Source organism: Oncorhynchus kisutch, unplaced genomic scaffold, assembly GCF_002021735.2.
Source record: "Oncorhynchus kisutch isolate 150728-3 unplaced genomic scaffold, Okis_V2 scaffold2951, whole genome shotgun sequence".
NCBI classification, from domain to species: Eukaryota; Metazoa; Chordata; class Actinopteri; order Salmoniformes; family Salmonidae; genus Oncorhynchus; species Oncorhynchus kisutch.
This window is the reverse complement of record NW_022264896.1, coordinates 196,486-212,711: the sequence shown is the minus strand read 5'-3', so window position 1 is coordinate 212,711 and position 16,226 is coordinate 196,486. Positions and strand designations below refer to the sequence as shown.

The window sequence follows — 16,226 nt, the reverse complement described above, 5'->3', positions numbered from 1 at the left end:
AGAGAGAAAGAGAGAGAGAGGGAGAGGGAGAGAGAGAGACAGAGAGAGAGAGAGAGGGAGAAAGAGACAGAGAGAGAGAGAGAGAGAGAGAGAGACAGAGAGAGAGAGAGAGAGAGAGAGAGAGAGAGAGAGAGAGAGAGAATGAAAGAGAGAGAGAGAGACAGAGAGAGAGAGTGCACTAATTTATACAGTGACTACGGTTCTATTTGGGATGCAACCCAGAGACCAGAGACAGTGTTGGTATCGCTGCTGTTCCCTCATCAACCCCTCATGGTCCTCCCCCACTGTCTCACCCACAGTCCTCCCCCACTGTCTCCCTCACGGTCCTCCCCTACTGTCTCCCCCACGGTCCTCCCCTACTGTCTCAACCCACGGTCCTCCCCTACTGTCTCCCCCACGGTCCCCCCTACTGTCTCACCTACGGTCCTCCCCCACTGTCTCCCTCACGGTCCTCCCCTACTGTCTCACCCATGGTCCTCCCCTACTGTCTCACCCATGGTCCTCCCCCACGGTCCTCCCCTACTGTCTCAACCCACGGTCCTCCCCCACTGTCTCCCCCACAGTCCTCCCCTACTGTCTCCCCCACGGTCCTCCCCTACTTTGTCCCCCACGGTCCTCCCATACTGTCTCCCCCACTGTCTCCCCCATGGTTCTCCCCCACAGTCCTCCCCCACGGTCCTCCCCCACAGTCCTCCCCCACTGCCTCCCCCACGGTCCTCCCCTACTGTGTCCCCCACGGTCCTCCCCTACTGTCTCCCCCACGGTCCTCCCATACTGTCTCCCCCACTGTCTCCCCCATGGTTCTCCCCCACAGTCCTCCCCCACGGTCCTCCCCCACAGTCCTCCCCCACTGCCTCCCCCACGGTCCTCCCCTACTGTGTCCCCCACGGTCCTCCCCCACTGTCTCCCCCACTGTCTCACCTACGGTTCTCCACCACTGTCTCCCCCACTGTATCCCCCACGATCCTCCCCCACTGTCTCCCCCACGGTCCTCCCCGACTGTATATACTGTATGTACAGTAGGCTTATAGGATCTCCTTGTCCTCAGATGGACCCTGTCTCACCTCATAAGAGTTATCACTGAGGATATACTGTATGTACAGTAGACTTATAGGATCTCCTTGTCTCACCTCATAAGAGCTCATACATGGCTGACCTCGTCTAACTCTAACCCTAACCCGGCCCAAGCAGGACTCACACATGGCTGACCTCGTCTAACTCTAACCCTAACCCGGCCCAAGCAGGACTCACACATGGCTGACCTTGTCTAACTCTAACCCTAACCCGGGGTGAGTAGGACTCATACATGGCTGACCTCATCTAACTCTAACCCTAACCCGGGGTGAGTAGGACTCACACATGGCTGACCTCGTCTAACTATAAACCTAACCCGGCCCAAACAGGACTCATACATGGCTGACCTCGTCTAACTCTAACCCTAACCCGGGGTGAGTAGGACTCATACATGGCTGACCTCGTCTAACTCTAACCCTAACCCGGGGTGAGTAGGACTCACACATGGCTGACCTCGTCTAACTATAACCCTAACCCGGGGTGAGTAGGACTCATACATGGCTGACCTCGTCTAACTCTAACCCTAACCCGGGGTGAGTAGGACTCATACATGGCTGACCTTGTCTAACTCTAACCCTAACCCGGCCCAAACAGGACTCACACATGGCTGACCTCGTCTAACTCTAACCCTAACCCGGGGTGAGCCTCCAGCCACTGTAAGCAGCTACTGTAGATTAGTACAAAGCATTCTGGGAGGGAGTCTTAAGACTGCTGAGGCTCATTTGCTGCTGTTGACACTGTGTTGCCCTGGGCTGTGTACCTCTATACTGGAGCTGCGTACTGTATAAGACTGACTGGGACCTGGGCCCGGGTTGTATTCCTACTGTACAAGACTGACTGGGTAGAGAACCTGGGCCCGGGTCATATTCCTACTGTATAAGACTGACAGGCACTTGGACCGGGTTGTTTTTCTACTGTATGAGACTGACTTGGTATAGAACCTGGGCCCGGGTCGTATTCCTACTGTATAAGACTGACTGGCACTTGGACCTGGGTTGTTTTTCTACTGTATAAGACTGACTGGGTATAGAACCTGGGCCCGGGTCGTGTTCCTACTGTATGAGACTGACTGGGTATAGAACCTGGGCCCGGGTCGTGTTCCTACTGTATGAGACTGACTGGGTATGGAACCTGGGCCCGGGTCTTGGGTCTTGTCTTGGGCCTGTAAAGGCAGGGATAATCAAATCCTATCCTGGAAACGGCCTGTCTGACAGTCTCACTGTTTAGATGGTTTACCTTGTCTGATTAAAGTGATTAGGCCTGTCAGTGCATGTTGACTGGTCACATAGCAACAGCGGAATCAAATCTCACTCAGAACAGTTATACCCCTAGTGACAGACAAGTGTGGGATAATGGGATGATATTCCTACTGCAATCTATTGCTGTGATTGGTTTGAGTGGGCTAGATTGTTCAGCTAGTCTGTGAGACTGTTCATAGTTCATCACCCAGCCCATTTCTGCTTTATGTAACTTGAAACTTAAACTATGTTAAAAATGAAAGTGCTGTTTACTGTATCCACAGGCTGTTCTATTCTAACCTCTACTGTGCTGCTCTCTGCTGGTGGTAGTGGTTACTGCAGCCCTGTCTGTCTCACCATGCCTCAGCCCTTGGATGGAAAAATGAAGCTTCACTACATATTCACAATGACATCACACCTCCCCAGTCTCCTGGTTACACAGCCCTCATGTGAGAGACAATGAACTATTCTCGATTTCACCTTTTAAAGTGTCAACAGTTTTTACATTTCATTTTAGGTCCAGTGCTTGACTTGGACTGAAATAGGTGGTGGTACTGATTATATATGTAGGTTCAGGACCTCCACAATACTTTTGACCTGATAAGAGGTTCAGGACCGCCACAATACTTTGACCTGATAAGAGTTTCATGACCGCCACAATACTTTGACCTGATAAGAGGTTCAGGACCGCCACAATACTTTTGACCTGATAAGAGGTTCAAGACCGCCACAATACTTTTGACCTGATAAGAGGTTCATGACCGCCACAATACTTTTGACCTGATAAGAGGTTCAGGACCGCCACAATACTTTTGACCTGATAAGAGGTTCAAGACCGCCACAATACTTTTGACCCGATAAGAGGTTCAGGACCTCCACAATACTTTTGACCTCATAAGAGATTCCAGAACTCCACAATACTTTTGACCTGATAAGAGGTTCCAGAACTACACAATACTTTTGATCTGATAAGAGGTTCAAGAACTCCACAATACTTTTGACCTGATAAGAGGTTCCAGAACTCCACAATACTTTTGACCTGATAAGAGGTTCCAGAACTCCACAATACTTTTGATCTGATAAGAGGTTCCAGAACTCCACAATACTTTTGATCTGATAAGAGGTTCCAGAACTCCACAATACTTTTGACCTGATAAGAGGTTCCAGAACTCCACAATACTTTTGACCTGATAAGAGGTTCCAGAACTCCACAATACTTTTGACCTGATAAGAGGTTCCAGAACTCCACAATACTTTTGATCTGATAAGAGGTTCCAGAACTCCACAATACTTTTGACCTGATAAGAGGTTCCAGAACTCCACAATACTTTTGACCTGATAAGAGGTTCAAGACCGCCACAATACTTTTGACCTGATAAGAGGTTCCAGAACTCCACAATACTTTTGACCTCATAAGAGATTCCAGAACTCCACAATACTTTTGACCTGATAAGAGGTTCCGGAACTCAGTAGAACATTTGATGTGCTGGCCCTGTACTCCGTTCCTGTGAGCTCCTGACCAAGTCAAGCACTGGGTAGTCAGGTAAATCAATTCAATTCAGCCAGGTAGGTCATTCAGTTCCATCTGCAATGACATGAAGAATGAGACCACACTGTTCCAAGCCAACAGCTGGGTGTTCCTAGGGGCTCCCTCCCTCCTTCTTATAGCCTGTCATTATACCATGGTGTCTGGTGTTTGGCAGCCTCCCACAACACAACGTGTTTGTTTCATATGACACTATGACACTGTGTGTCTGTTATATGTGTGAAGTGTGTGTGCGTGTGTGAAGTGTGTGCGTGTGTGTGTGTGTGTGTGTGCGTGTGTGTGTGTGTGTGTGTGTGTGTGTGTGTGTGTGTGTGTGTGTGTGTGTGTGTGTGTGTGTGTGTGTGTGTGTGTGAAGTGTGTGTGTGTGTGTGTGTGTGTGTGTGTGTGTGTGTGTGTGTGTGTGTGTGTGTGTGTGTGTGTGTGTGAGTGTGTGTGTGTGTGTGTGTGTGTGTGTGTGTGTGTGTGTGTGTGTGTGTGTGTGTGTGTGTGTGTGTGTGTGTGGAGGAGTGATATATGGTTCCTGTGTGAAATGGTACGTGTCTCCCATTATGTACCAGTGTGTATGTCATTAGATGTCCAACGGGACAGAGACAGGGGACAGGTTGGGGACCACAAAGACCCAGAGTGACAGAGAAACCCTTAGGTTGTGTCTGACTTGGCACGCTATACCTTATAGTACGCTTTGGTGAAAAGTAGGGCACTATATAGGGAATAGGGCGCCTATTTTCAAACCCCTTGAGAGAATGGGAGAAAGTGGATGGTGGTGGTCATATACATGTGAAATATGTCCTCACTGACGCTTTAAACCGGGCCAAGGCCAGAAACTAAGTCCTTTTTTATAAACACCTCAATATGATTTAGTAATTAAATTACATGTGTTTATGATGTGCTTTTGATTTCAGAGATTAGGGTTAATGTGATCCACGTGTTGTTGTAGAGTCAGTACTTCTGAACATTACACTGGTTAGATCTGACTGGTTAGACCTTTCTGGTTAGATCTGACTGGTTAGACATGACTGGTTAGATCTGAATGGTTAGACCTGACTGGTTAGACCTGACTGGTTAGATCTGACTGGTTAGACCTGACTGGTTAGACCTGACTGGTTAGATCTGACTGGTTAGAACTAACTGGTTAGATCTGACTGGTTAGACCTGACTGGTTAGATCTGACTGGTTAGATCTGACTGGTTTGATCTGACTGGTTAGAACTGACTGGTTAGACCTGACTGGTTAGATCTGACTGGTTTGATCTGACTGGTTAGAACTGACTGGTTAGATCTGACTGGTTAGATCTGACTGGTTAGACCTGACTGGTTAGACCTGACTGGTTAGAACTGACATTTTAGTTTCACAAATACGAAATAAAAGGTATTCAGGCGGCAGCGTAGCCTAGTGGTTAGAGCATTGGACTAGTAACTGAAAGGTTGCAAGTTCAAATCCCCGAGCTGACAAGGTACAAATCTGTCATTCTGCCCCTGAACAAGCAGTTAACCCACTGTTCCTAGGCCGCCACTGAAAATAAGAATTTGTTCTTAACTGACTTGCCTAGTTAAATAAAGGTAAAAAATAATAATAATAAATCTATCCACCCACCCATCAATTCCCTATATAGTGGTACTACTGTAGACCAGAGCCCTATTCCCTATATAGTGGTACTACTATAGACCAGAGCCCTATTCCCTATATAGTGGTACTGCTTTGGACCAGAGCCCTATTCCCTATATAGTGGTACTGCTTTGGACCAGAGCCCTATTCCCTATATAGTGGTACTACTATAGACCAGGGCCCTATTCCCTATATAGTGGTACTACTATAGACCAGAGTCCTATTCCCTATACAGTGGTACTACTATAGACCAGAGTCCTATTCCCTATAATGTGCACTACTTTTAACCATAAGGAATAGGATGCCATTTCATACACTTCCAGTGTAACCCTCTTCAAGCCGCAAAACAGATGCAAGTATTTTAGTAGGAGGCTAGCAGGCCACTGTTGGCAGGCTCTTTAGGCAATAATATGACCCTAAGATGAAGTCACAAACATTGCAACTGTAGTCGACTCCCACACGTCAGGCAGGGCAACACAGACAAAGCATTATGCCCAGTGAGTACCAACTGGTACCATCGTCTCCTCTCCTCGTCCTCTCTACGGACTTCATTTGTCGTGTCGTCTGAAAACCAGGACATGGAACTATATAATGTTAAAGGAAAACAGAAAACTGCAAATATCCTCCTGGGTTGTCTGGTGTTGTTTTTACTTTCTGTACTTTGTCCATCTGAGAAACGTGAGTAGTGATGGTTCTATTGTGAGTAGTGATGGTTCTATTGTGAGTTGTGATGATTCTATTGTGAGTAGTGATGATTCTATTGTGAGTAGTGATGATTCTATTGTGAGTAGTGATGGTTCTATTGTGAGTAGTGATGATTCTATTGTGAGTAGTGATGATTCTATTGTGAGTAGTGATGATTCTATTGTGAGTAGTGATGATTCTATTGTGAGTAGTGATGGTTCTATTGTGAGTAGTGATGATTCTATTGTGAGTAGTGATGGTTCTATTGTGAGTAGTGATGATTCTATTGTGAGTAGTGATGATTCTATTGTGAGTAGTGATGGTTCTATTGTGAGTAGTGATGATTCTATTGTGAGTAGTGATGGTTCTATTGTGAGTAGTGATGGTTCTATTGTGAGTAGTGATGATTCTATTGTGAGTAGTGATGATTCTATTGTGAGTAGTGATGGTTCTATTGTGAGTAGTGATGGTTCTATTGTGAGTAGTGATGATTCTATTGTGAGTAGTGATGATTCTATTGTGAGTAGTGATGGTTCTATTGTGAGTAGTGATGGTTCTATTGTGAGTAGTGATGATTCTATTGTGAGTAGTGATGATTCTATTGTGAGTAGTGATGGTTCTATTGTGAGTTGTGATGATTCTATTGTGAGTAGTGATGATTCTATTGTGAGTAGTGATGGTTCTATTGTGAGTAGTGATGGTTCTATTGTGAGTAGTGATGATTCTATTGTGAGTAGTGATGATTCTATTGTGAGTAGTGATGATTCTATTGTGAGTAGTGATGGTTCTATTGTGAGTAGTGATGGTTCTATTGTGAGTAGTGATGATTCTATTGTGAGTAGTGATGATTCTATTGTGAGTAGTGATGGTTCTATTGTGAGTAACATCCAGGATTATAGGACATTGCTTGATAATTTCACAAGCAAAAAAATGCATAATTAAACATGAATCTGTCCTCAAGCACAGTGCAATCTGACCTCTTATCAAAAATGGGTTTTATATATTGGTAACTACCTCTGTCAATGTTTCACAGGCCTTGTGGCCTGCACGTCATACTGACCACGGGCCAGATTCTGACTTAGGAAGTAGTGCCTTTCCTCCACGCGCTAGCGGTGCGCAGGTCAACTGTTGGCTCACCCACCCGCCATTGCTGATAACGTATCCGCAACCGCCAGACTCTATGTGATAAAGTGAAAATCTGAGACCCGCACCCAACCCTAACCCACTACTATACCACATGTGCTGTAGGCTACAGTCAGAGACAGCAGAAGGATTTTTTTTTAACAGGAGGCGCAGGATATTTTTTGTTGTTGCCTGATTTAGATATGTTTCTGCTTATAATTTCCAGCATGTTGGTAGGCTATTTGTTAGTCAACTTGTCTGTAATTAGATGCAGCTTCTCTTCTGTCATTTATAAATGGACCTAGAAGAATAAATAAACCCTTTTGCTCACCAGACTAATGTGATCGATAGATCGATAGAATGCATGCTTCAATACAGTTGACATCGGTAAAGTTTTCTCCGTCATCTCTGATTCTTTCTCGGAGCAAAGACCTTTAGGGACCAGCGATAAAATGCAATAATTCTTTTAAAAAACGGGAAAGTTTATCAGTTTCACCGGTTGTAAGGAAATAGAAATATGTGAAAACGACCCAACATGTTTCTGATAAGATTTCAGTTTGGTTTAGATGCATATTTTATGTGTTTGAAATAGTATGAGGTTTAATGATGCTGATAAAGACAGCACCTTCACCTTTAGAGACGGTCCCTAACCTCGCTATCAGGTTTTATGATGCTGATAAAGACAGCACCTTCACCTTTAGAGACGGTCCCTAACCACGCTATCAGGTTTAATGATGCTGATAAAGACAGCACCTTCACCTTTAGAGACGGTCCCTAACCTCGCTATCAGGTTTTATGATGCTAATAAAGACAGCACCTTCACCTTTAGAGACGGTCCCTAACCACGTTATCAGGTTTTATGATGCTGATAAAGACAGCACCTTCACCTTTAGAGACGGTCCCTAACCACGCTATCAGGTTTTATGATGCTGATAAAGACAGCACCTTCACCTTTAGAGACGGTCCCTAACCTCGCTATCAGGTTTTATGATGCTGATAAAGACAGCACCTTCACCTTTAGAGACGGTCCCTAACCTCGCTATCAGGTTTAATGATGCTGATAAAGACAGCACCTTCACCTTTAGAGACGGTCCCTAACCTCGCTATCAGGTTTTATGATGCTGATAAAGACAGCACCTTCACCTTTAGAGACGGTCCCTAACCTCGCTATCAGGTTTTATGATGCTGATAAAGACAGCACCTTCACCTTTAGAGACGGTCCCTAACCACGTTATCAGGTTTTATGATGCTGATAAAGACAGCACCTTCACCTTTAGAGACGGTCCCTAACCACGCTATCAGGTTTTATGATGCTGATAAAGACAGCACCTTCACCTTTAGAGACGGTCCCTAACCACGTTATCAGGTTTTACGATACTGATAAAGACAGCACCTTTTCCTTTAGAGATGGTCCCTAACCTCGCTATCAGGTTTTATGATGCTGAAAAAGACAGCACCTTCACCTTTAGAGACGGTCCCTAACCATGCTATCAGGTTTTATGATGCTGATAAAGACAGCATCTCTACAGATGTTCCACTGTATGGCCAAAGGTATGTGGACACCCCTTGAAATGACTGGATTTGGCTATTTCAGCCACACCCATTGCTGACAGTTGTATAAAATCGAACACACAGCCATGCAATCTCCATAGACAAACATTGGCAGTAGAATGGGCATTACTGAAGAGCTCAGTGACTTTCAACGTGGTACTGTCATACAAGTCAGTTCGTCAAATTTCTGCCATGCTAGAGCTGTTGTTGTTGTGAAGTGGAAATGTCTAGGAGCAACAACGGCTCAACCGTGAAGTGGTAGGCCACACGCGCTGACAGGACAGGACCGCCGAGTGCTGAAGCACCATAGCTCGTAAAAATCACCTGTCCTTGGTTGCAACACTCACCACCGACTGCCTCTGGAAGCAATGTCAGCACAATAACTGTTTGTCGAGAGCTTCATGAAAAGGGTTTCCATAGCTGAGCAGCCACACACAAGCCTAAGATCACCATGCGCAATGCCAAATGTTGGCTGGAGTGGTGTAAATCTTCACCATCATTGGACTCTGGAGCAGTGGAAACGCGCTCTGTGGAATGACGAATCTGGTAGTCCGATGGACGAATCAGGGTTTGGCGGATGCCAAGAGAACGCTACCTGCCCGAATGCATAGTGTCAACTGTAAAGTTTGGTGGACGAGGAATAATGGTTAGGGGCTGTTTTTCATGGTTCGAGCTAGCCCCCCCCCCCTCCCTCCCAGGATACAATGATATTATAGACGATTCTGTGCTTCCAACTTAGTGGCAACAGTTTGGGGAAGGCCGTGTCTTGTTTCAGCATGACAATACCCCCGTGCTTAAAGCGAGGGGAGTACAGACGTACAGAAATGGTTTGTTGAGTAGTGGCCATGTAGTTTATCTAACTATGTATTTGTATGCTGAGTTTTCACATACGGTCAAGATGCTGAAAGAAAGAAATCATATTTCTCCACTCCTCTTCCCAAGTCAAAATATAGCTTACATTTGGTGTAAGCCTCTCGTTTTACTGCAAGAAATGCTGCAGGAGTTAATATTCAGGCTATGCGAGAGTTTATAGACCTACAATCAGTGTCCAGATTTCAGTTTTTCATTTAACCCATCAGAACAGTAGACTACAGTTTCCTTGACACGCCATAGGCCTAATCGAAGTCCCCATCGTGTAACTGTCGAATTTGTATAGCGCCTCACAATCATCACACATAACACTGCCTCACAATCATCACACATAACACTGCCTCACAATCATCACACATAACACTGCCTCACAATCATCACACATAACACTGCCTCACAATCATCACACATAACACTGCCTCACAATCATCACACATAACACTGCTAGCTGGGAAAATAATGTACAATGTACGTAATAAACCCTTGGAATTGACTGATGTCTGGGGGACTTTCAGCAGCTTCTACAGCCGTCACCTCAGCTGCCTCAATATTATTTTCTTCATTAATATATTATTAGTAGTATTAGTATTATTATTATTATTATTATTATTATTATTAGTATTATTATTAGTATTATTATTATTATTAGTAGTAGTATTAGTAATATTAGTAGTATTAGTATTATTATTATTATTATTATTAGTATTATTATTAGTATTATTATTAGTATTATTATTATTATTATTATTATTAGTATTATTATTAGTATTATTAGTATTATTATTAGTATTATTATTATTATTATTATTATTATTATTATTATTTGTAGTATTATTAGTATTATTATTAGTATTATTAGTACTATTATTAGTATTATTATTATTATTATTATTATTATTATTAGTAGTATTATTAGTAGTATTATTAGTATTATTATTAGTATTATTATTAGTATTATTATTAGTATTATAATTAGTATTATTATTAGTATTATTATTATTAGTATTATTATTAGTATTATTAGTATTATTATTAGTATTAGTATTATTATTAGTATTATTATTATTATTATTAGTATTAGTATTATTATTAGTATTATTATTAGTATTATTATTAGTATTATAATTAGTATTATTATTAGTATTATTATTAGTATTATAATTAGTAGTATTATTAGTATTATTATTATTAGTATTATTATTAGTATTATTAGTATTATTATTAGTATTAGTATTATTATTAGTATTATTATTAGTAGTATTTGTTGTTTTTGCGTTGAATAATTCATTTTCTAACCTTGAATGTGAAGTTCATTCTGTTTCTTTTTGTTGTTGTCATTGAAGCTAATACCGGTAGACGGGAGGGGGGGGGGTGTTCCTGTGTTGGGGAGGGGGGGGGGTGTTCCTGTGTTGGGGAGGGAGGGGGGTGTTCCTGTGTTGGGGAGGGAGGGGGGTGTTCCTGTGTTGGGGAGGGAGGGGGGTGTTCCTGTGTTGGGAAGGGAGGGGGGTGTTCCTGTGTTGGGGAGGGAGGAGGGTGTTCCTGTGTTGGGGAGGGAGGGGGGTGTTCCTGTGTTGGGGAGGGAGGGGGGTGTTCCTGTGTTGGGGAGGGAGGGGGGTGTTCCTGTGTTGGGGAGGGAGGGGGGTGTTCCTGTGTTGGGGAGGGAGGGGGGTGTTCCTGTGTTGGGGAGGGAGGGGGGTGTTCCTGTGTTGGGAAGGGAGGGGGGTGTTCCTGTGTTGGGGAGGGAGGAGGGGTGTTCCTGTGTTGGGGAGGGAGGGGGGTGTTCCTGTGTTGGGGAGGGAGGGGGGTGTTCCTGTGTTGGGGAGGGAAGGGTTTTGTACGATGTGCTCCCATGTAGCATGCTGTTTTGTGTAGGTGGAAGGAATAACGGGGCATTATCTGTGTCATATTTTGCGGATTGTTAAATTGTAAAAAATGACAATAAATATATTGTAAAACTAAATTTAAAAAAAACATAGCTAGCTGTCACTGCTCTCATCCTCTTTTACCACCAAATCATTCCCAAACATTAGCCTACTTCTCTGGTCCTCTCTTCTATAACATTAGACTACAGTTCTGGTCCTCTCTTCTATAACATCAGACTACTTCTCTGGTCTTCTCTTCTATAACATCAGACTACTGTTCTGGTCCTCTCTTCTATAACATCAGACTACTTCTCTGGTCCTCTCTTCTATAACATCAGACTACTGTTCTGGTCCTCTCTTCTATAACATTAGACTACTGTTCTGGTCCTCTCTTCTATAACATTAGACTACTGTTCTGGTCCTCTCTTCTATAACATTAGACTACTGTTCTGGTCCTCTCTTCTATAACATTAGACTACTGTTCTGGTCCTCTCTTCTATAACATTAGACTACTGTTCTGGTCCTCTCTTCTATAACATTAGACTACTGTTCTGGTCCTTCTTCTATAACATTAGACTACTGTTCTGGTCCTCTCTTCTATAACATTAGACTACTGTTCTGGTCCTCTCTTCTATAACATCAGACTACTGTTCTGGTCCTCTCTTCTATAACATCAGACTACTGTTCTGATCCTCTCTTCTATAACATCAGACTACTGTTCTGGTCCTCTCTTCTATTACATCAGACTACTTCTCTGGTCCTCTCTTCTATAACATTAGACTACTGTTCTGGTCCTCTCTTCTATAACATTAGACTACTGTTCTGGTCCTCTCTTCTATAACATCAGACTACTTCTCTGGTCTTCTCTTCTATAACATCAGACTACTGTTCTGGTCCTCTCTTCTATAACATTAGACTACTGTTCTGGTCCTCTCTTCTATAGCATCAGACTACTGTTCTGGTCCTCTCTTCTATAGCATCAGACTACTGTTCTGGTCCTCTCTTCTATAACATTAGACTACTGTTCTGATCCTCTCTTCTATAGCATTAAATCAAATCAAATCAAATGTATTTATATAGCCCTTCGTACATCAGCTGATATCTCAAAGTGCTGTACAGAAACCCAGCCTAAAACCCCAAACAGCAAGCAATGCAGGTGTAGAAGCACGGTGGCTAGGAAAAACTCCCTAGAAAGGCCAAAACCTAGGAAGAAACCTAGAGAGGAACCAGGCTATGTGGGGTGGCCAGTCCTCTTCTGGCTGTGCCGGGTGGAGATTATAACAGAACATGGCCAAGATGTTCAAATGTTCATAAATGACCAGCATGGTCGTATAATAATAAGGCAGAACAGTTGAAACTGGAGCAGCAGCAAGGTCAGATGGACTGGGGACAGCAAGGAGTCATCATGTCAGGTAGTCCTGGGGCATGGTCCTAGGGCTCAGGTCCTCCGAGAGAGAGAAAAAAAAAGAGAATTAGAGAGAGCATATGTTGGGTGGCCAGTCCTCTTCTGACTGTGCCGGGTGGAGATTATAACAGAACATGGCCAAGATGTTCAAATGTTCATAAATGATCAGCATGTTCGAATAATAAGAAGGCAGAACAGTTGAAACTGGAGCAGCAGCACGGCCAGGTGGACTGGGGACAGCAAGGAGTAATCATGTCAGGTAATCCTGGGGCATGGTCCTAGGTCTCAGGTCCTCCGAGAGAGAGAAGGAGAGAATTAGAGAACGCACACTTAGATTCACACAGGACACCGAATAGAACAGGAGAAGTACTCCAGATATAACAAACTGACCCCAGCCTCCCGACACAAACTACTGCAGCATAAATACTGGAGGCTGAGACAGGAGGGGTCAGGAGACTACTGATCTGGTCCTCTCTTCTATAACATTAGACTACTGTTCTGGTCCTCTCTTCTATAACATTAGACTACTGTTCTGGTCCTCTCTTCTATAACATCAGACTACTGTTCTGGTCCTCTCTTCTATAACATCAGACTACTGTTCTGGTCCTCTCTTCTATAACATCAGACTACTGTTCTGGTCCTCTCTTCTATAACATCAGACTACTTCTCTGGTCCTCTCTTCTATAACATTAGACTACTGTTCTGGTCCTCTCTTCTATAACATTAGACTACTGTTCTGGACCTCTCTTCTATAACATCAGACTACTGTTCTGGTCCTCTCTTCTATAACCTTGGACTACTGTTCTGGTCCTCTCTTCTATAACATTAGACTACTGTTCTGGTCCTCTCTTCTATAACATTAGACTACTGTTCTGGTCCTCTCTTCTATAACATTAGATTACTGTTCTGGTCCTCTCTTCTATAACATTAGACTACTGTTCTGGTCCTCTCTTCTATAACATCAGACTACTGTTCTGGTCCTCTCTTCTATAACATCAGACTACTGTTCTGGTCCTCTCTTCTATAACATTAGACTTCTTCTCTGGGCCTCCCTACTCTTTATTTTTAACTCTCCGTTCCGCAGCTTTTCACTTATTTAATTAAACTCTGACATTGTTCTTTTAACCTCTGTGGTTCTACATTAACCATTTATTCCCGTCCCATAAGCATTTGTCAATAAGATATGTAGGCTATTTGGTGCGCTCTGAAGTTTAGGCTTAAAAAGGCTACTAATAATGCCTGTTAGCCTAAAATAAGCCTAAAATAAATAAACCTCAATGTAGCCTATAGATATAAATTGCACAATAATTCTAAATTTATGGATTTTTTAAAAGGTTTTGTTTTCTCTTTATTCAACCCGCTCGCCACCCACCCGGCCTTCATCCACACAATATTCCATAACCCTAAACACACCCGCGCCGCGGATAACGCGGAGACTGCGGGTTATGCGGTTATGAGTCAACCGCCGCATCACGCTTTTCCGTAGCTGATATTCAGACCTACCTTATGAAGGTGCGTAATTAACGGGGTTTTAGAGGTGTGGTTCCCTTGCGCTTGCTGAATAAATAAACGTAGACCTAAATTCAACAACTGAAAAGCCTCACAACTTGCTGGTCAACATATTTTCTCGTGGAGTTTTAATTCGATAAGGGTTTTCAGTACATTTATCTTAAGCCATCCCCTTAAAAAGTTATTTAACCCATGGTAATGTTGGACGCTTCGTGTATATACAATTAGAATAGGGAGAATAGTGAATAGTGTACAATAGTAGGCTATGCCGTCGTCTATTGCCTGCACTAACCATGTAACTGTGGGATTGCACAGCCAAGTATCGCCCAATGTGTGTCGGGCTCAAACTGTTACGTCTTGGTCTGCCCTCCGTTCCATAACGATTTAAATAGACTACATGCACTGGCATGACGCTGCTTCTCTCGTCCCCAGCAAGGTGTAGACTGCTGATCGCTGTCCATGGTGCTGAAATTGCGACATGTCTATGCGGCTGCGCAGCCTAATCGAATCGATTACAGGACTTGTTTGGTGCCAAGGCTTAGCTTCGTTTTAGCTAATGGGTAAATGTTTATTGGTAGACCTATTTGTTCGTCATTTTCTCTTAAAGCCTAACAGTTCACGAAGCTCTACAGGGTGTCCCAGTGCTGACATTGTTAGACTGTTGCCCGGTGACAGAGGTGGAACAAGTACTCAAATGGTCATACTTGAGTAAAGGTAAAGATACTTTAATATAAAATGACTCAAGTAAAAGTGAAAGTAACCTAGTAAAATACTACTTGACTAAAAGTCTAAAAGTATCAGATTTTAAATACTTGAGTAAAAGTATAAAGTAAAAGTCACTGCTATACATCAATTTCCTGATATTTAGCAAACCAGACGGCACAATTTCCTGATATTTAGCAAACCAGACGGCACAATTTCCTGATATTTAGCAAACCAGACGGCACAAATTCCTGATATTTAGCAAACCAGACGGCACAATTTCCTGATATTTAGCAAACCAGACGGCACAATTTCCTGATATTTAGCAAACCAGACGGCACAAATTCCTGATATTTAGCAAACCAGACGGCACAATTTCCTGATATTTAGCAAACCAGACGGCACAATTTCCTGATATTTAGCAAACCAGACGGCACAAATTCCTGATATTTAGCAAACCAGACGGCACAATTTCCTGATATTTAGCAAACCAGACGGCACAATTTCCTGATATTTAGCAAACCAGACGGCACAATTTCCTGATATTTAGCAAACCAGACGGCACAAATTCCTGATATTTAGCAAACCAGACGGCACAATTTCCTGATATTTAGCAAACCAGACGGCACAATTTCCTGATATTTAGCAAACCAGACGGCACAAATTCCTGATATTTAGCAAACCAGACGGCACAAATTCCTGATATTTAGCAAACCAGACGGCACAAATTCCTGATATTTAGCAAACCAGACGGCACAATTTCCTGATATTTAGCAAACCAGACGGCACAAATTCCTGATATTTAGCAAACCAGACGGCACAATTTCCTGATATTTAGCAAACCAGACGGCACAAATTCCTGATATTTAGCAAACCAGACGGCACAAATTCCTGATATTTAGCAAACCAGACGGCACAAATTCCTGATATTTAGCAAACCAGACGGCACAAATTCCTGATATTTAGCAAACCAGACGGCACAATTTCCTGATATTTAGCAAACCAGACGGCACAATTTCCTGATATTTAGCAAACCAGACGGCACAAATTCCTGATAT

The 16,226-nt window shown here is 43.2% G+C and overlaps 1 protein-coding gene across 1 annotated transcript; it reads left to right on the top strand.

Moving 5' to 3' along the window:
• The first annotated feature begins 270 nt into the window (after positions 1-270).
• Positions 271-1,023, top strand: LOC116371123 (leucine-rich repeat extensin-like protein 3). Its single transcript, XM_031819995.1, has one exon. The coding sequence runs from the start codon at positions 271-273 to the stop codon at positions 1,021-1,023; it is 753 nt and encodes a 250-aa protein (XP_031675855.1).
• Positions 1,024-16,226: the final 15,203 nt, after the last annotated feature.

Excerpts from the sequence above, each read along its gene's own strand:
- LOC116371123 (XM_031819995.1), top strand. The coding sequence starts at position 271 with ATGGTCCTCCCCCACTGTCTCACCCACAGTCCTCCCCCACTGTCTCCC.